The sequence below is a fragment of the Xiphophorus couchianus genome, chromosome 1, assembly GCF_001444195.1.
Source record: "Xiphophorus couchianus chromosome 1, X_couchianus-1.0, whole genome shotgun sequence".
Taxonomy (NCBI): Eukaryota; Metazoa; Chordata; class Actinopteri; order Cyprinodontiformes; family Poeciliidae; genus Xiphophorus; species Xiphophorus couchianus.
This window is the reverse complement of record NC_040228.1, coordinates 16,139,542-16,161,264: the sequence shown is the minus strand read 5'-3', so window position 1 is coordinate 16,161,264 and position 21,723 is coordinate 16,139,542. Positions and strand designations below refer to the sequence as shown.

The following is a 21,723-nucleotide window of genomic DNA, read 5'->3' as shown; positions in this document are numbered from 1 at the left end:
CTTGGTCACTCCTCCTTTGGTCGAAAAAAAAAATTATGTTTATTGCCACAGATTTCATTTTTTAAGGTTATAAGCTCCAACTAATTTATAAAAAGAAAAAGAAAGTAAATTCATACTCAGGTTTGGCCAAAACCAGAGTATTAATTGACATTCCAGTGCTCATTTTATTTTGTTCCCAGCTTTTTTCTAACTTTTTGTGCCTTCTTTAAAAAAGCTGTTTACTGATTTCTTTGTCTTTAAAGTGAATTATTTTATCTCAACAGTCACTGGTGTGTGATGGTGACGGTTTTGTTTTGGTGTAGTTTTGGAATGATTGGCCTTTGTTTGGTTTGATGCAGTTTTTCTATTTAGGTCAGTTTTACTCAGACCAGTGCTTCTCATTCTATGTGGTTCAGTTTGTTGTGGTATTGTGCTGGTGAAAAAAAAAGAAAAGCACTTTTTAATGGTTCATTTATTCATTGTAGACCAATTATTTAGAAATAATAGTTTAGAAGTGATGGATTGCATTTTTAAAAGCAAAATGACAAGAAAAAAAGTTCTCATAATTTCAGACTGGCATAACAAAAGTCAAAAATAGATGTTTAGTGATTTTCTTAACAAAACTGAACAAAATGTGATTGGTAGGTACTTTTCTTAATTGTTATAATTAGCATTCCCAGCTGTGATGTAGCTAAATATAAGTATAACATGTTACCTAGATAGCTATACTTAGTAGACTTAAAACACTTACGGTAAATCATTCTCTAAATTAGTCCATGAGAATTTTAGAGGATTATTAAAACACATATTTGTAGAGCAGTGGCTTTGAGTGGCATGAAAAGGAATAGCATAAATATGTCTTGGATCAGGGAGCTGATCCAAGACACAGATTTCATATCGTGTGTGATGTTTGGAAATTATAGTTTTATTTGTGTACCTAATTTGCAGATTCAGAGGTGAAAACAGAGTCACTCATAGGAAGCGTCAGACTGATTTGTGCCAATCTTCTCACAGACTAAAAGCTGCCAGAGATCACAGCAAAGGCAGCAGTAATTAAAGCATTATCAGGTTTGAGCATACAGTTATGACTCATAGGGGAAGCTAATATTTGTCAAATAAGGCTTTATTTGGAATTGGTTTCTTGTAGATTTGGAGGAAAAAAATGCAAATGTCAGAATGTAATGATTTTCTCTCAAACGGAGCTAAATACCAGGACGTAATAAGTCACATTTTTAAATGACTGTTTTTTTTTACTGAATGATTTCTGGACATTTCTTTTCCTGCAGGCTTTTCCACCTTGAAACTATTTCATTTTTTTTACGGCACAACTAGGAAAAAAAAAAGTGTGGACTTTGTTCAAGCGCTTTTTATGATTATTCTTTTCTCTAAGATTGTGTCCTAATTGAGATTATAGTCCTCGTCATAATCAAGGGTTACTTTTTGCTTTGTAAATTACTATCAAATGTTACTCACACATTATTGTGAGGAGAGTTGATGTGTTTTATTTATAGATGTGCTTTCTGATCTGCTCAGCATTAATAAATGCAGCTGACGTCTGGTTTGAATCTGCAGTTTGAGTTGATTTCTTTTCTCTGTTTGACTTATCTGCATTGCACTTTTATTTCATTACATTTCTGCTGGCGTATTTTGAAGAAAGACACTTGACTTTGCACATTTCTTACATCACATTCTTCTGCGTCTGTGTTTAGTGTCTAAACTTGTCAACTTGTGCGGGGTGTGCTTGTGCGTGTGTGTATATGAGTGAAATACGTCAAATGTCTAATCCCAGGAGAAGAGAAGCTGTCACAGGAACGCAGGAGAACGGTAATAGATAGGGGTAGAAGGATCTGTTAAAGGTATATAGAGAGAAAAGGAAACATATGGGGGGGGAGAAATCCCTAAGGAGAAAGCAGTCTGTTCATTAGTAGTGTAGGAATGTTTGTGTGTTTGTATCAAGCCTGAATACTGCTGCTGCTGCTGCTGCTGCGTGTGGGTTACTAACTAGGACACATCTCCCAGAATGAAGCAAAGCCAGATTCAGAACAAGATTTCAGTCCTCAAAGTGTTTCCTTCATCACTTTTTTTCTTCTTCTTATTTGATGCATTCTCCAGCATGAACATCATCATCACTATTAAACAAGTTCAGCACAGCTTCAGCCAAGAGTACACAGAATATAAATTTATATATATATATATATATATGTTAACTTTGCGCGCTGCTCCACTGGCCTGTCAATTAGCCTGTTTCTCAATAAAAGGCTGGTAGGAGTGTTTCCATCTCAGGGGTGAAACCGCAAGCTGAAAGAGGGGAACTCAAGCTGGCCCTGGCAGCCATTTGCTTCCCCCCAAAACCCCACCACCACCACCTATCCTCAAAATGTCGACCTTTTTGCTTCCTCCACTGAATATTGCATGTCTTTCACTCCCCAGCGCTTTGTGTTGTGTTTGCAACAGCATTTTTTAGATTTTGTTTTCAATTTTTCTAAGACAGCCATTGTTTTATCCATCCCCAGGCAGACTTTTTTTCTCTGCTGGCTACAATCAGGACTACTAAGGCAGACATACTTACCTCAGATTGTTCCAAATTGCATTCGTGTTCTTGGGTATTCACACTTCGGTGTTGTGCTGCCGACTGAATTAGATCGGAGGAAGGGAGTCGCCATCAGAGGGACATCTCTGAGTGTGTGTGTTTGTCTGTGTGTGAGTGAATGTCCCTGATAGCGTAAGGGAGGGATGTGTTCTATTAGACCAGACCAGTTTTCTGTGATCACAGCTCTGATAAGAATTGTGGGAAACCACAGTCACAACAAGCCACCCTGGAATACCAAGTAGACACACACACACATCGTCTGAGTGGATCCGTCTTTCTTCCTGGCATACATACACTCTCACAAACACAGAAGATAAAAAATAAAAAGACATGACAACGCTTTCACGCATGTAGAAGATATGTAGTGATGCCCAGCCTCCTTTTAGATGTAGCCCAGAATTTGACTTGTGAATCTTAACTTTATTTCTTTCAGTATAAAACACATCCTTGGCAACAGACAGTGTGTTGTTTTTGTAGGCATGCAGAGCAGTAGCCCATGCATTATGAATGATTTAGTCAGCTTACAGTGATGGTGCTGGAACATCTGCTTCGATTAGCAGGATGTTGCAAACTTAAATCGCTCTCAGGCGGAGGCATGGGAATGTTTCAACTCAAAAGGTGTTATTACCACAACTGTCACACATGTTACAATTCTGCAGCTTTTAAAACATATTACAATGCAAAATGGATGACTCATTGGGACAAATATAGAGCATTAGGTCATAAAAGCATCATTTCACTTACATTGATTTTAAACCAGTCTAATGTTTTAAAAATACAATGTGGGGAGTTCTGGCATGATCTAGAGAAATTAAACTAAGAAAAAGGCCAAATTTTTCTGCATATTTATTTAAAAAGCCATAAGTGTGGAGAGAAATCAGCTTGTGACCAGGATCTGATGCTCTTCATGCTCTTCCCGGCGTCTTACTGGTTGGAAACCCCAAAGACCAATAACTTCAGTGATAAAACCCTTCGAAGTTGTTGCTGAGTAAAGAGAACTCAAAGCTCTGCAAAGTTGCTCACACACTGATGTATCAGGAACAAACAGTTTATGGAGCAATCAAAGAGGAAACTGATTTTTCAGTTTAAAAAACAAAGTCAGACTTTCACCAGACAACGGGATGCCTCAACACATTACATCGAGGTTGCTCTTTTTGCTTGGAAAATGCCGAACCAAAAGAGCTTCAGTTTGTAACTCAAGTTGTTTACTGTAAGCATTGGGATCAAAACATTTTGTCAAATATACTAGAAAGATGATAAAGACTTAAAGGTGCTTCATTTTCACTTTAAGCATCCATTCGTTATTTTCCAATTTACTTCGATTTTGCATTAACCTCTACTAACACTTGTTAGCCCTACCTAATACAGTAAACAGAAGACCCTTTGTTTGTTTTAACAGAGATCTCCTGGATAACAGGACATGAAATCTCTCAATTGTCTCAATCAGCCTTCAAGATCTTGACTTCTTGTGTTTAGTTATAGGTTGAAGTTCACTATAGCTTAAAAGCACAATCAGCCCAGAATGCATTGCTTAGGTGAAAACTATAATAAAGATATACAATTTTTGCAATCGTGTTTTAGGTCAATAGGAAATTCAAACATATTTAGGCCACTATCTAAACTGTTATGAGTTAACCTATCAGAGGCAAACACATCTGCTGTTTCATTGTCTGGGGTTTCTCTAATTACTACATTTTTAATTTGAAGAAAGTAAGAAAAATTTGCTAATTGTTATCCAACATTGTTTTAGTATCTGAGAAATATAACTGGTTTGGTAACCTGCAGACAAAAACCCTGTTTGATTTAATGCAAGAGAAACTGGGAGAAGGATGGTTATGTGTTGAAACACTGTTTGACCAGATGCCAAAATGCCAATTAAAATAGATTTTACCAAAACAATTATTGCATCTGGTCAAAAACACATGCAGTAATAAAATTTTTAAAAGTGACACGAAACAATTTATTTTTTTGTTTGTTTCTTTGACCATCTGCCTGCACTGCTTTCTTTCCATCCCAGCTGCTGATCTGCCTGGCCATGCAGCTCTGGCTCTCCATTATCATGACGGATGAAACAAAGTGTAAAAAAAAAGTCAATAGCTCATACAGATCTGCTGGCAATAAGTTGTGATAGGAGGTTTATTTTTTGCCAGTCCCCACATCTGCCAAAGATACTGGCAACATTAAAGAGGTTCCTGCTGAGTGAAATTTGTTGCGACAGGAAGAATTTCTGTTTGAAGTTTCCATACTGTATAGAAATACAACTCTGCTTGGATCAAAAAACAAGCGCTTGTGGTGGGTTAAGTTTTCAAAACTGCGTTACATGCTCATTTTAAATTGTGCTACTTTGAGGTACAATAAAAGTGTGATGGGGCTTTTAATGCATGTGTGTGTAACCGGAGTCCATCTGTTGTTAGGGTTGCTGATATGGCAACTGCATCTACGGGGAGCTGAGTTGCACATTACAAGAAGAACACACACACACCCCTACACACACACATAAAACCTGCACATTATTATCAGCTAACTCTTCAGTAACACTACAATTACAGCAAATGATTGTAGAACCACTCATCACAGATCCTCTTTTTCATCTCATCTGACCTCTAACAATATCAGCCTTAGACTGAGGGGTGAGTACAGAAGACAAAGTGACAAATGCAGTAGAAAAGCGGTGAGCCAGGATGGGCGCATTCAGGTAAACAATCAACAAAATAATAGGCTGCAGTAAAATAGGGTAGATAGTGAATGGGAAATGATTTACCGATCAGTGGGGTGCGTCGTTATGTGTCTGAATTCATTCATTTATGTGTGTGTGTGTCTGGGCAGTTTGCCATCCACCACAGTTTCATATGTTGACCTTATCTGCAGCTTCCTGCCGCATTATTACCATGAGTTATACACCATTACTTATCTCCTGCGATCTACAGCTGCTGGCTGTAAAATGCTTACTATGTTTGCACATAAAACCACACGCACACATTTAAGGAACATGCGCACAGACAACACACCTAATTCTGGCAACCTGCATGAAAACAGCATGCATAAGTTATATGCACCAGACTGTGAGGAGAAACAGAGTGCAAGGAGTTGTACATGGAGGAGAGACAAAGTTATATAAAGTGTGAGAGGAGCAGACATGAGCAGAGGAAAACATTAATGGAGTTGACAGCAGGTCGTTCTGTTAGTGCAACTTCAGTCAGTGCTTCTCTTTAAATCTGTCTCAGAATGAGGATGAAGTGGATTTGACACTGAAGTTTAACCAATTTTTTTTTTTTTGCACCACCCACTATAAATCATGAAGAATCTATGTGTCATTTTCTAAACATATGATCCTTGCCGCTGTCAAGTTTTAACTAGTGAGCAAGCTACTTCTAACAAAATAAGTGTGTAATTTAGCACTTGTGAAAAAACAACACTTATTTTCAGAGGCACAATTGAAAGTGAAGCTAAAACACTTCAAAGCAGCTGAGAAGGTTTAATGGATCTACTTTCAACAGTGCTTTTACTTCCTTTACCCCAGATCAGGTCGCAGGAGTACCCGCTTCAAAAGGAAAGTCTAGACATCCTTCTCTAAAACAAAACTCTTAAGGCCATTCTGGTGAATCCCGAGGCTTTCCCAAGACGAGAGGGATGCACGGTGCCAAAGATAACCTGAGCAAATAGATCATATTACAGGATTCACTTGTCCTGTGTAAAACGACTAGACAAAGTGGTTGGGACCACTTTAAGAAAAAGTCTTCCGCTCTAGCGGTGTTGTACCAGACCATCATGAACTAGTAAAGAAGCTTGTCAACCACAAACAAGAGCCTTGGCACCTTGAAAGTCTTCCCTAGTTAGATTTTAAACCATTTTATCAAAAATATTTATCTGTGTATTGTTTACCAATCCTGCTCCTGTATTGAATGTGTTTTCAGTTAAGAAAATCATTCACAATTAAATATTTGTTTCTGCTGACCTCATATGATAAATTACTACCTTTGTAACAATGCTTTCTCATTTTTTTTATTTAACTCAAAGTCATTTTTCATGCACTCCTCACCTCTTTATTTACCAAATTTGTATATTAAAGATTCCCGTTTAATTTGAATTTGGCTGTTTGACAAGCATAGCTGCCATGTTCTACATATTTCGGGGACTTCTGTTAGAACAAATTTTAAATAGTGCTGTGTAGTCCTGTGTGTACTGGCTGAGCCTGATACACATTGGCCTACAGGGACCACCCAAGCAGATGCTTCATTTACAAAATTATGCATGTAGGGCATAGAAATAGGTCTGAACTGGAGGAGATTATAGTTACAGAATGAGACCAGAGAGGACTGCAGCCTTCAGTGAGGCGACTCAATTTCGTTCACGAATTATTTTTTTGTTAGTGAGAGAGTGATGTGGAAAGAAAGAAAGATAAGATATGCCAGTACCCATTTCTGTTAATCTGATTTATTTTTTTCTGCTTAGGTATTCAGGACAGTAACAGAGTTGTGAGGGTGTAGCTTGGGCACTATTTATTACTACCTTGCTTTTACCAGCTCGTATCACCAATCAACCTGATATTTTCTTTGATTTTTTTCTTATCTAGTCCCAAAAAAGACATTCCAAATTATTTTTTTGCAGTCAATTAACCTCATTGATCACTGATCTTCTTTTCTAATAACCAGTGCTTGAAATCCATCAATGAGACACATTAATAAATGGAATTTTAAATATTTTAACCAAGAACCTTATCAAAAAGATGCAGCTTGAAACTTTGTAAACAACTTAGAAAAGAGCAAAGTACAGACAAACTGTGCTTAATTCCACTAACATGACTAAATTTAACCAGTTAGTTTCCACCCTTGCTTACTGTCCGAACCTGTTCTTGATTTTAATTTGAATTGACAGAGTCTAAACACTTTGGAGTGCTAAGACGGTGTATCCCAGCTCTTCCCCAGTGACGAGGCAACACAGATACAAACTAAAAAAACCAACCATGAGAAAAGAAGTTACAGATATCTGTCATTCAAGCAAAGAAACTGAATTCAGCAAAGATTCATTTGTATACTACATCAGTCAGTTTTCTTGTCGGTTACTTAAACTGCAGCCTGGTTGCCGTAGCAAAGGAGAAACAATCTATTGTATCTATTAGGTACAATTTCCCCCTTGGTGGTTGTGAGTATAAATGGTCTTACCTTACATAGTTAACTTCACCAATATCCTGTAATTAAAGATTTATTAAATAGAGCCATTTTTTTGAAAAGTGATGAAGTATGAAACACAGGGGATGCAACTGAAAATGAGTACAGAGAGTTGAAAATACACAGGGTGCAACAATTACCCCATGAAGGAAATCTTTCAAGGTGTTCCAGAAAAATTGGCTTTCTAAGAATGGGACTGAAGAACATCCTGAGAGCATAATGCTCATGACTGTCACTTGGCTCAAAGGCTTGAAAACCTCTACTGAAATCAAACTGATGAAGTCATTTTATCCACTTGGATTACTTTTATTATAGTAATAGTATAAACTTTTACTATAAAAGCATATATATATATATATATATATATATATATGTGTGTGTGTGTGAGTGTGTATGTGTGTGTGTGTGTGTGTGTGTCGGTGTTCTCTTATTCCAGATGCTTCACTTCTCTCTTCAACAGCACCAAGGGTCATTTGCATTTTCCTTTAATATATTTCTTCAATTCCAAAGCTTTAAAGATTCCTTTGTGCATTTGTTTACTTCAAAGATTTTTTTTTTCTCGCTGTCATTGCTCAAGAACCTTGAAAAAAATTAAAGCGTAGTCAAAAGTGGAATAGATGCATATGAAAAAAAAAAAGCCATGTGCCGTGTATTCTACAGAGAGAGGGACTTTGATGTTATTTTCACAGAATTAAGTCAGCCTACAGCTATGGTGTAACTCATGGTCATAGGTGAGAGATGGCAGCTCCATTTTTTTTCCTCCTCCTTTATTGTTGGATGTTGTTGGACTCGCTGGTGAGGGAAAGGCTCGGACAGCTCTATTGCGTTTACCACCTGGATTTGCACAGTCAGCAGACGTGCTGCAGCAGCCACTTGCTTCGACGTGCGTGCACAACCTTTGAGCATGTTTGACCCGAGGATGTTTTAGGGGTAGCGGTGTCGTGTGTACACAAATGATTGGTGGTGACATCAGGATTGTACCTTCCGGTGCAGTGAGTACTTCAGGCCAGCACAGCGATCGGTAGGCACAGATGGGGGCAAGAGAAGGAGAGAGCGGCGAGATGAATGGAGTGTGACACCCTTGGGTCGAAACAAGCTTCGGGGATGTGTTGGGAACACACTTGAAGCGGCAGCAGCAAAAGCTGATTTGAAAGATGGGAATGTCAAGACAGTGATGAGCACTCAGCTCAGGCCATGGAATATTGTTAACTAGTAAGAGATGGATAAAAGGTTGAGGAATAGTAAGGGTAAATGGCCAAAAGCTTCCAACTCCACATTTTTTTCTCGTCTTCTTTTGATCTATCTCTTTTTTTCTCAAGCTTGAACGCATGCACACACACACCCGAGCACACCCACGAACCCATACCCACCCACCCACCATGTTATTGCTGAGTTACCACAATTCTAGTTAAATTGGAGGCTTAATTTGAAGCCACTGGCTTTTTCTACAGGTCACATTGAGTCAATTTATCCGCAAAAGCCAAACTGTGGGTTTGATTAATGAAACACATGGACATGCTTCTGGCAGGATCAGGGAAGCCTAATCAAGCGAAATCTCTCGAGGTCGCAATTAGGTTTGGAGAGTCCTTGGAGTCCTAACTCTGTCTCCCAAACAAGCCTGTTCATTAATTTGGAAGAATGCAGAGATTTCTCAGACAAATAGTTTTCTTTCCACTTTCACGTCGAGATACGAACATGCTCGTCATTCATAGGTTTGTAAAACTCACTGTAGTTTCAAGGATATATACAAGGAGATACATAATATTGGGTTCATAAGATTGAGGCTTTACCAGTAATATTGTGAAAACAAAAAATCAAATTTTTTTGGTCCCCACAAAAAGATCATAAAAGACTATATACATCCAATTTGGCCAAGTTGTGTATTTTGACTTAAAAAAAAAATATATATATATATATATACATAGATATATATATATTTTTTCCTCAAATATTACATACTTGAAGAAAAAAAATTCTTTATGTCATTGATAAAGTACATTCTTTGACTACACTACCATTCAATAAGACCTGTTTTTATTTAGAAATTGTAATGTTTTTCTTTAAAAAAAAAAGAAATTTTAATAGTTTCAGTCTAGTACTGAAGTTAAAGCTGTTTTTCATAAAACAAATTAGAAAAACCATGTTATTAGATAGTACTTCTCTTTGTGTTCAAATAAATGAACATTTATCAGAATCAGTTTTCTGGTCATTTTTGACATTTCCAGACTTGGATGATTACTGAGCTCAGAATAAGTTGCTGTTAAACATCATATTGGGTAATGTTCTCTACAGTTTTTAATCTGTTTTAAAATCCTCATTTTCACTTTTAAAACAACACTACCTAGAATCTTTTATCTTATCTTGCTGATAATATGATTTACAAAGTACGTACCTTGCTTCTCCTGTGGCTTCAAATCTGCCATGTAAATACGACTGGAATGGTCTGGATATTATCAATATTGCGAGGACTGACGTCAATAATAAGTTGATAATAGTACAAATTTATTTATTTTTGTCACGAAAAGCGGCTTTTGATTGTTTAGCAGATGCGGGTGGTTCACAAATAAACTGAGGGGTATAAAACAAACCTTTCATATCTGTGGCTTACATAACTTGCAATTGCCTCACCAGATGAAGTTACATACCAACAGCAGCCATATAACTGTTTGAAACCTGCTTTGATGAGAAATGTTGTTGCTTTTTAATATAAGGAGATCTCATTCCACACCCTTACCTACTAGTGAAATAAAATCCAGGAGAAAAACATATACCTGCACACATGCCTCATTTTTTCCCCTTTTAAAGTAGTTGCCAGCTTTTTTTTTTACTACTTCAGCATGGAACAAGTTGTGTTTGTCTGTGTCACTCAATATATTGTATGAGATAGGAATTTTTACTTGCAGGATGCCCTCACAGGCCCCAATTTATTGACTGTAAAAGTTCTGCCTTTAGCTGCCAGCCTACCGAGTATTTATGGAATAATGTTCGCTAGACTCCAAGCAGCTACTATAATAAGAATAACTACTCAGCCTTACTGTTGCCCTCTGTCTGTGGGTGAGTGGAGTGAAACAGCAACCCAAACAAATCTGTAATAGTCTATGTGACATTTCCTAATAAACCTGTATGATGAAGATACAAATCACCACATCAGGAGAATTAAAATTAGAAAGTGGAACATGGATTTCACTACTGTTGCCCTTGAAATTCATGAAAGCTAACTTTATTAAAGCTTTGTAACATCTGCTGTTGGAAAAATTAGCATTTTCTCTCTTGAGCATATTGCAAATTGGGGTGCATAGACAAAATTATCAGAGCCATTTGACCATTCTGTTGTGTGAATTGTTATACCTTCCATAGCATTTTCCACCATAAAGGCCACGTTTTCTCATGATTGGTCAGGACATTCAATTTGCTTGTGTCATCATAAAATTAAGATTGAGGGAAGCTAACTGGCTTACCAGATGTATGGCACATCAATCCACCTCGTCGACAGTTTTCAGTCGACTACTGTACATTGAAAGCATGGGGATTTATCACATTTGATGCTGAGGTACAACTGACCTCAGCATCAAATGTTTCACTCAAATGTTGGCAAGGCTAAAGCTGCACTGTGTATGTGTGACTAGCTTGTTGGCTTGCACCAGTTGGTGCACTTACTTAGTTCCCAACAGGCTCAGAGTGATGTGACATATTTCTACAACATGTAAGGAAACTATTATTGTAGACAACTTTACAAAAGTTCACTTAAAAATCAAAACCCAGATCTGCCACTAGTGACGCAGCTCCAAACACTTTCAAAAGCCTTGGGACATGTGCCTTTATCCTCAGGCTATGCCACCCTATGTGAGGTATATCTACTTTCTAGTAAACAGTAGATTTAATCAAGAGGCTTAATCCACAAAATGATTAGTGAATCTAGTTTCTGAAACCAGGGAGGATCTTGAAATTTTACTGATATAAGGATGGGAAAACACATGCATCTGGATTTATCCCCAAAACTGTGTTTCTTTTTTTTTGTTTTTTTTTTTTACAGATGATCTACTGATGCACTTGCATCTTTCATATTCATGCACATCAGTGTTATGCACATTGCTATCCCTAGTCCCAGTCATATGCATACACAGAACAGTAGGCTGAAGTCAACCCATCACTTATGGCTCTGAGCCACAGAGTGACATACTGACAGTGTCGTAATGATTGACACTTGAAACGGTAAGTCAGACCATGACAGAGCTATGCGAATAATTGACTACAAGTGTTAAATGTGACATACATTTGTGCTTCATTCCATGCCACGTTAGGTTTTGTAATCGCTGCTTTATTTGTAAGCTGACATTTTGATAGGACATGGGTGGTCCAAGCTGTGATCTTTGAACAATCAGCGGTAGTGTATGAGGTGGACCTTTTCTGAATATTTCGTGGCACAGTTTTGTGAAAGAGCCACTTGTAAGCATGATTGTCATGATATTTCCTAAGCAGTCCATTCGATGAAAGATTTTTGCCACAAGATTTGCTTTACGGAAGTTATTCGAGTTACTCAATGTGTAATAAATTGAGACAGTTTTGCTAGCTCCTCATCTACAGTGAGACGATTAAAGAGGTGACATGGAAGCAGAGCTCTTAATTTAGCAGAGTTTAATGAAGGTTCGGACTTTCCATCTCAGTTACAGAACCAGTTGTATGGTATCTGCAACAATTTTCAGTCACGCATACAAAGTTCCTTGCTTGCTGAGCTGCAATAAAGAAATGAAAACTCTGCATGAAGTAGCACATGTTAAGGACCCCAATATACAACTAGCTGTCCTAGCTGTTGCCTGACTCAATATTGTCAATCAAACTATGCGCTCTAGTGGGGATTCAGAACACAATGAATCATTTCAGCCCTATGCGGTGTCGTGTCTTGCTCTCTACTGCATGTTGTGTGAGATGAATCACTTTTTGCTAATTGCTACAGAGACAGAGAAAGCAGGTATCCCATTTTTACAAATGGTTCTGAGTGAAAGCTCCTTGAATATTAATATTTCCACTACATTTTATTCTCAACCACAGGGAACTTAACTGGAGCCCAAATGCCCCAGAGATGTCTGTCTGGCTTTAGCTAAGATGCATACCTACACACACGCGCACGCCCACCCCTACACACACTCAAATACAGACCAAAAGTATGAAGAGGAAACTGATCAGTCGCATGGAGCGGGGAGGGCACTCCAACGGGACTAATTAAAGAGATGGAACAGACTGCAGAAATCATTGGAGAGCACAACTCTTCCTCCAACACCGCTTCTCTCTCTTTTCTCTCTTTTGCTCTTCTGTGTTCAGTTGATGAAAGCAACATTATAAAGGGTCACAACATCCAACGCTGCTTTCTTTGCCTGCATTTGTACCGCAGGATGCGATCAGAGCAGCTGAGGAACTGTGGTGACTGCATCATCCGAAGGCGCTACCAGAAACGCACAATCAGATGTAAACAAGTGGAACACAATTGTTTACAAGCACTTACCGTAAAATTGGATTCCCAAATTCTCTTTGTATTTGTTTGTCGGTGCAGAAAAGTGCTTTTTTGGAGTCGGTGCAGATTTGTGTGTGTTTGTTGACGAGTGAGTCACCATTGGCTGCGGAGTCTGATACTGATGAAGACTCAAGCGGTTTAGATGCTATTGATTAGAACCCCCTTGTTTCTGTGCAGTGACAAACACACACACACACACACACACACGCCTACACGCGCCCTCTTTCTCCCTACACACCCCACCCCGCTCTCTGAATCCATTTCTGCATCTCACACCCACTTGTTCTGCGGCAGACAGACCCACAACCAGCCATAATGAAGTGGCACTGCATGATCACAAACACCGCTGTGGTTCTAAATGAGCTGGGGAGGAAGCTGGCAGTGTTTCTGCTTTGTTTCCTAATTATTGACTTCTTGCAGAGCATAGGTGGGAATGGTAAGAAGAGGGTGAGAGTAGAGGGAGTGATATGGGACAACCGGAGGAGACAAGAGGAGGAAACAAACGAGAGAGAAGAGGAAAACAGACAATGCATTCGGTTTATGAAAAGCGATTGGCAGTGGCACCTGCAGCAATCCGTAGCTGGGTCTCTTACATGTCAAAACATCGGCATTGTTTAGCAGCAGAGCCTATAAGAGATGAATGTTGTTAATCACTTCATAGGTTTTTCTGTGGTGGCAGTTTTTGTCTCTGTATGTGTGTGTTGGCAAATGTGTGATGGACTCTAACTTCATAAAACCTTGGTCTAGTCTCTCTAGTTGTGCAGCTTTTTATTGCTAAAAAATGCCCGTCTGTAATGGCCAGATGAGTCATGCACCAAGCTCCTAACTCAAGCCAGGGCTTAACACACACTTCCTCAGGGCAAAGAGAAGCGCATGCACAAAGAAAGCGTGTGTGTCTGAACACTGTGCGTGTGCAGGGGTGAACTCGTATCCTCACACTTGGGTCCGGCCAGGTGTGTGTAATCTCATCCACAACAGAGTTAATCTGCTCACTTTCACAGACCCGCAAAGTTTGGTTTACTCAAATCGGCACAAATCCTTTCAAGAGTGGTTTGCGGAAATGTGCTCTCTTTCTTCTGTGGCACCTTTTCAGAGTTTACAGGAAAAGTAAATCAGCGCTAAGAGAGACATTTAAAAGGCGACAAAATACAGAGCCTGGGAAAAGGGTTCAGAACTCCTTGAACTTGTTCACCTTTTCTTCCATTACAACTAAAAACTTTGGTGTATTTTATTGGGATTTTGTGTGCCAGAATGTTTCTGAAATTCAAAATTATAAAAGAAAAATATATATGTAGGTTAAACATAAAAAACATCTAGTGTATTGGTTCTATCTTTAGACACACTTTAAAAAAAGCACTTTTGACATAACATTACAAAACATGTTCACACTTTGCTTCTTTTTTTTTACGTTGTTTCCTTTTATTTCCCTCACGATTCCCTGCCTGTTGCTTGGCTGCAAGAAATAATGTGCCAGACAAGTGAAAACTAAATATATAATGTGGAATTTTGATGGTATTTTGGGATATGTTTCTACCAGCTTTAATATTTTTACCCTCTTTTGTTCATCTCCGAACATCAACCTTTAAGTCTTGATGGAAATCCTCTGTTGGATTTAAGCCAGGACTTTGACTTTGCCTTTTCAACTTCAGAATATGCTTTGATCCAAAGCAGGGGTTTTGAATGTTGACCCTCAGGACCTGTCCTGCATTTGTTTGGTGTTTACCAGCTGCTACACGCCTGACCTAAATGAATGGGTGATTAACGGGCATCATCAGAGGCCGTTTATGGCATACTGGGAAGGCAAAGCAATTATTTGAACCAGATGTGCTTAAGCAGAAACAAAAGTGAAACAGGAATGACGGTGGACCCTGAGGACTGGGATTAAAAACCACTGATCTCACCACTGGTTGGAGCACTGGCTGAATGTTTTGGTTTGCTGTCTTCCTGAAGGGCATGCCCTGTCAAGGTCTCAAACCGCTGACTGGTTTTCTGAGTGTTTTGCAATGCAGCTCTCTCTGTGTTCTCATCAGCTGACCAGCTTCTCTGGTAACAAAAACCATCCCATAGCAGGAATGGCTTTTCCCATTTATGGGATGGTGGTGGCAGCATTATGCTGCAGTTATTTCATGTTTCATTGTTGAGTTTGCCAGAGCACCTTTTTTACACACTTGATGTGCCCTAAACAATTATACCCAGGCTGATATGCATTGGCACTTCTTAAGTTTACGTCGAGTTAAATTACACACAGATTAACTCTGTTTTCTAATTAGGTGACTTCTAACAGCAACTGGTTGCCCTGGACTTTAATTAGCTGTGTCAGTTAAAGGGCAGAATACAAATGTAAGCCAAAAATTTCTGATGTGTATATTTGTAAAGAAAAGAAAAATAAATGAAATATTAAAAATGTGTGCATTGTTTTTCTTTCACTTTAGAAATAAGCCCTACGTCTGTCTGATCTATCACTTTAAATTTCAATTAAACATAACTTTATTTCTTATTTCTGAAATAGTGCAAACAGTTTTTTTTTTTAAAGTGTATTGCAAAATATGCATCAAGACAACACAGCCAGTTGTCTTGAAGCAACCTGCCTGTTTAATTATTTTCTTTTAATAATTAAACAGGAGGCTCTGAAGTGAAAGCAATAGCACATTTAGTTAGACTTTACTTGTCAAGAAAAGCCCAAAACATAATCCACTCTACCATTTGTGGATGTGGCTTCTCTTTCGATGTAAGCAAGAGAACCCACAGAGCAGAAGTGTGTTTGTATGAGATTTACATCCTCCCAGCACTACTACAGTGCTTTGTTTTTGTTTGTTTGTGAGAATAAATCATGTGGAAGATACAACAGATGGCGAGCCGCTTGTCACTTTGTATGTTTTCTCCTATATTTGCTTTATCCTATTTCTTTTCGTTTCATTTCCTCACACAAATGTACACAAAGACACAGACTAAATGGCCCTCCTGGTGGAGCAGACAGAGAGTTTGCCTGTTGTGGAAGTTTATGTCCTAGTTGGTGCCCGGAATATAAAGCGCTTTATTTCTATGCGTCCCCTTGCTCAGGGTAAACATAGGACAAAATTTAGGTTGGCAGCAGTTTGAAGGTTTGTACCCATCATCGTGCATTACCTACAGTAATATGTCACACAAAAACAAAATCTGTTCTTAAACTACCTAATTGCTGCAAGAGATACTGGTTTAGCTTCAGCATACTGGAGAATAGAAAGGAAAAAAATGTTTTCATCGTGCATTAATATCTCAAAATACTATTCTTCATGTAATTATTAGCCAATGTTTTAAGTTGTTAAAACAAATACATGTATCTGTATGGCATATCTTGTTACCTATTGTTTTTGCTCAAAATGTTTATGTGTAAAGTTTTGTTTGTTTTATGAAATCAAAACCTCACCCGCCTTAAAGGAGACGCCTAGTCATGTGAAAATGTACACCACAATAAATATACAATTCTTTTAAATATTAAACTTTTAAAACAAAATGTTTACACGCCAATGTCTAATTTAAGTTTTGATTTATACCTAAACAGAGAGTTAAAGAAAAAAAAAAAAACTTTGCCTCACTTATTAAACAAAACATATGAACAGGGCATCTCTCTATAACAGAGTAACCAATGTTCCAGCTGCATATGTGTGTTTTTGTTTTTTCTTTTTGCGTGCAATGTAGATTGAAAAAAAAATGCATTTCGTATTTTAATGGTGTCTGCTTTCATCTGTTTCTTACAGAATGCGGGAGCGGGGTCTTTGGATTTGTGGAGTAGGTGTATGGAGTCTTCTGCTATCCCTTTGTCTGACCTCCCTCACACATGCACACAGAAGTCATACAGGTAAATGGATCTCTACCTCCTATCTGTTTGTGTGTGTCCTCATTGTAAATATTCCTGTCAGCCAGCAAGCATGCTTTTACAGGACCTACAGTATTGGATCTTTTGCAGATTACCTCTGTGGGGCACCTCTCCGGTCAATTTCATTTACGTGTTGTAAAGCTGGAGTGAAAAGACTGTTTCCACCTGACGGAATGTCGAGGTCAGATCCCCAGTGAAACATGGGATCGCAGGGGCCATTTGCCAGGACGAACACTCAGTAAAAAGTTATTTAATAAGTGGAAAGGGAATACAAGTCGGCCTGCTAAATGGCCTGCCCAGCTCAGGATGCTTTTGTGCTTCTGCAGTCCAATCATGGCAGAGGTGACACTCAAAAATACCCGGGGGTTACAGCAAAAGGAGCGGTGAGCTTTGTTTGTTTGCGGTTTCTGCTTGTGTGATGGTCTTCTTGCGCCACTGCATCACTGAGCCTGGATGCGTCTTAGCAACTCTGCAGTTCATTTCTCGTTTAAAGTTTTAGTATCTTTGCTCAGGGATCACCCTTGTTGTGCTGACAATCACAAACTTCATCCACTTGGCAGCACATTTTATTTGTTATCTGAATATCAATTCCAGGTTTTTTTACTGTATGTTTATGCTGTTTCTTTTAATAAACAGAGACTGTTAAGTTTATACATAGTTTTTTTCTATACTATTTCAAATAATTTTATAGTTGACAATTAAATGTATCATTTTGCATAAACGATTACCCATGTCTTTGTTAACACTTAAATTTATGATCTAGTGGTCAAATTGAAAATTAAAAAGGATCATGAACTGATATTATGGGAAGTGAAGTGGTCTGCTGCATTCACATCCTGTTTTACTACATCCGAGATGTAGAGACAGCTTAAATATGTTATGCTTTCATAAAGTAATTGCTTTGTAGCATTTCTCCTTCGTTGACACTATGAGACTATGTTCATAGTGAGCAGACCTTCTGTCAGTCAAAGGCACAAAGAATTATTGTCACTTTATTTGAATTCAGAAGCATACATACAGACTGATTACTGTCCCAAGGGGAATATAATTGCTTTCGAAACCTCTAATTGGTGCACTGACACATTTGAGTTAACTGGAGTTAACAATGAAGAGGTGGTGTTAGGAAGCACACCTTTGGATGTATTTTAAGGCTACATCTGGAACACACTGTTTCTTGTTTGACACAAAGTGGAAAAAAAAAATCAGCCAAGATATCAGGAAGGGAATTGTGGAGCTGCACAAGTCTGCTTCACCCTTGGGAACAATTTCCAGATACTTGAAGGTGTCATGTTCATCTGCTCAAACAATTATGTGCAAGTATAGACAAGATGGGAATGTCTAACCATCATACCACTAAAATACTGAAGCAACATCTGAAGATATCAGCCTGGAAGATAAAGCTTGGGCGAAGATTGGTCTGCCAAATGGACAATAACAATAATGTTTTGTTAAGTGGTTACAAAGTGAGGCACATCTGAAAATATGCGTGGGAGTGGGGCGACCTACAATCCTGAGTTACGTTATTTCTGTCAGAAGGAACGGGCCAGAATGCCAGCAAGCTGTTGTGAGAAGTTTCTGGAAAGAAACCCAACCAAAAGGTTTGACTCAAGTCATACAGTTTGAACAATAATTGTCCCTGTTACTGGCCAAATTTATGTAAACTGGATTTGAGAAAAGTTACAAAAAAATGAAATCTCTAAAAAATGTTTCTGCTTAGTTTTCTGGCATTTAGCAAACAGAAATATTTTTGGTATTTCTAACTGACCTAAAAACAAGAGAAAATGTACATGTGACTAAGATGAAATTCATCTATGTGGCTCAATAACAACTGCAACTTTGTCTTTCATTAAAAGGGATGAGAAATTAGTCTCAGCACCTTATAGCTCCTTCACTGCTCATCTGATCGAATACCATGCATATTTTTCTTTGCCCTCTAATCAACCCTTCACTTGCTCAGTTCTGAGTCAGTTTCAGAAGCCAAGACTTTACCAGATAAATTAAAAAAAAAAAAATTCTGGAGTGCTGTCAGCATGTTTTATGTTTCAAACTCTACCTTGTCCAGTTGGTCCATTAGTAGCTTCCCGTCATAGGATATTACCAGACTCTTTTTCTTCAATTCTTTTAAAATAATCCATTTCAGGGAGACATGCATGAGTCATTTGATGTTCTGTGAGGAAATTGAGAATTTCTGAGTCTTATCACTGCCTAGTAACATGAATCTTTATGAGTTTATGCATCTGTATAGTGAATTTGTGTACTTGCTGGAATCCGATAACCATCTCTCTATGTTTGCGTGTGTGTGTTTGGTGTCTGTTTGTGAGTGAGATCGACTCTCCTGTTCTCTGCCTGTCAGGCATTATCATGTGCTCTCAAAGAGACTTTCTTGACAAGGCAAGGGCAAATATTTTCATAAAAGGAAGGATTTTGAAAAGACATGGAAAGAGGAAGAGGCTTTCACATAGTGGGGTGCTTCGCCAAGCTTTTTCATTGCTGTGCTGATGTCCACAAAAAGAAGTGAAAGCACTGAAAACAGGAGGTGTGAGATATATAAAAGTGACAGGATAAGACAAAAAGAAATTTGTCTCATAATTTTGAAATACAGTTGCTACTTGAGGCATTTGTGTAGAAGCATGTGTTTGGTGCAGAGGCACCGTTAGGATCGAGAGAAAATGGGGAGCCAAGTCTGGCACAGCAATCTTTTGATTTTCATCCAAAAGCTGAATTACGTTTTAGAATAAAATTTAAAACTTGCTTCTCAAAGATAGTTATTTGACTTTGTTACTAATTATTGTAGGTAAGGCACTAAACTGGAGTCCCGGCTATGAAGGGGGATATTCTACGGAATAATTTTGATCTTTATATCATGCTAAAATGTCATTCCATTATTAATGACACACTTGGAGTGTTGCTTTGACTCATTCATGCATGTTTGAGGATTCCTTGAATCTTCTATGGCAGCTATTCAGGGGTGTCTCAACACCTGCTCCTGCAATACACCGCCTAGATTCCTATAGCTCCTCCTTAGAGATGCAGTTTCCAGCTCCACCAGACAAGCAGCAGTCGCAATTGGCAAACATCTGGTGGAACTTTGCATCTGCTAAGCTTGTCATACAAACTACAATGCTCCTAAGAAAAATAGTGAAAATTGTCAATGGAGAGCATGGAGAAGCATTTCTGTGATGACATGCTGAAGGCAGAGCGTCAGATACGGTATGAGGTTCTTAAAGAGACAGGTGCTGATTTTAAGGTGCGAGATATGGCTGTGATGCAATGTCACATTTCTTTTGAGTCGCGTTTCATATAGGTAAGTATTTTCATAACAACTGAAGGTAACATAGTTACTTGATTTGTGCCTGGAAAATACTTGATACCCTCTATTTAAAGACATATATTGCCTAAATCAATTATCCATCTGTGCTTCTACTTTTTGTGTATTTTTCTTTTAAACAGTTTTATATTCAACTGATGTTTTAGCATTTCTTTTCAATAGTGTTGTTTAGGGCCATTAATAAAAAGTTGGAGCTTCAGCCTGATTGTCTAACAAGGTCTACAGCGGTGTGTTTGTGCTCCCATTAATGGTTGATTGATTATAGAGTAATTGGTAATCAGGGAGTAACAACACCATGCAGGTGCATGTTGTTTAGGTGCAGAAAAACAGACAAGTAATCAAATAATTATGGAACACACAGATGAGTCACACCAAGGTCAATGCCTTCACTCATACACACAAAGACACAAATACATGAACACACATCCCTAATACAACTGAGTGAATGTATTGACATTTTAAATATTGCGCAACTACTTTAGCTAAAAATTTGATTGAGGATGTCATTGGTAGTTGCTTGACCAATCATATCTTATGGATAGATTTGCAAGCTTGTAAGAAACAGACTTTGTGCTTAAAAAATAGCCAAATAAAAAAAAATTCTGAGAGAAGGATTAAAATGGACAAAAGGTTGTAGAAGACATTTTTGTTGCAGAGAAAATAAAGTATAGGTGATTTTTTAAATAGAATTACCTCTAACCTCACTGCAAATAGACTCATTTTAAATACACAGAAGCTCTGAAGACAAATGTGCATCTCTTGTTTTAACAGAAACTCATCTGGACCTGTAAGCAAACCAGGAATTATCCACTTAACTTCAGGTTGAGTTAAGAATTTTCCCTACCACATTTTTATTACGTCTTTCACTGAGGCAAAACTGAGATTTTCTGTGACCTAATACCACCCTCATCCATATGCAAAAAGGGTTTGGGAGAAAATTGGGATGTTTTTTTTTTTTATAACAAAAGCAGCAAAGTGGATTTAAAAAAAACACAAAAAAACAAACAACCTCCTTTTGTTCATGTTTTGTGTGGATTGCCTATCTGCATATTTTTACAAGCAGTCAGTAGAACACACCAAAGTGTATTAATATAATTAAGAAAAAAAACCTCTGAAAATCTATCCCCCTCTGATCTTTTGATTTTTCTAGATGTTCATTTGGATACAACTCCGGCGACTGATTGGGCAATTCTAGCAGGTTTTTCTTTGAGTTCGGCTAAGAGTTTCCCTTGCTGTGTTTTTGGGATTATTGACTTGCTTGGAAAAACACACTCATCTTTAAATTATTATCAA

General features: G+C 38.1%; 1 protein-coding gene across 1 annotated transcript in view; it reads left to right on the top strand.

The window, feature by feature from the left end:
• Positions 1 to 21,723, top strand: part of LOC114148446 (protein FAM19A2-like) — a 90,837-nt gene that overhangs the window by 27,512 nt on the left and 41,602 nt on the right. The window contains exon 2 of the mRNA XM_028023765.1: positions 16,984 to 17,084. Within this exon, the coding sequence (XP_027879566.1) occupies positions 16,985 to 17,084 (100 nt within the window). The 5' untranslated portion in view covers position 16,984. The remainder of the gene's footprint in view (positions 1 to 16,983; positions 17,085 to 21,723) is intronic.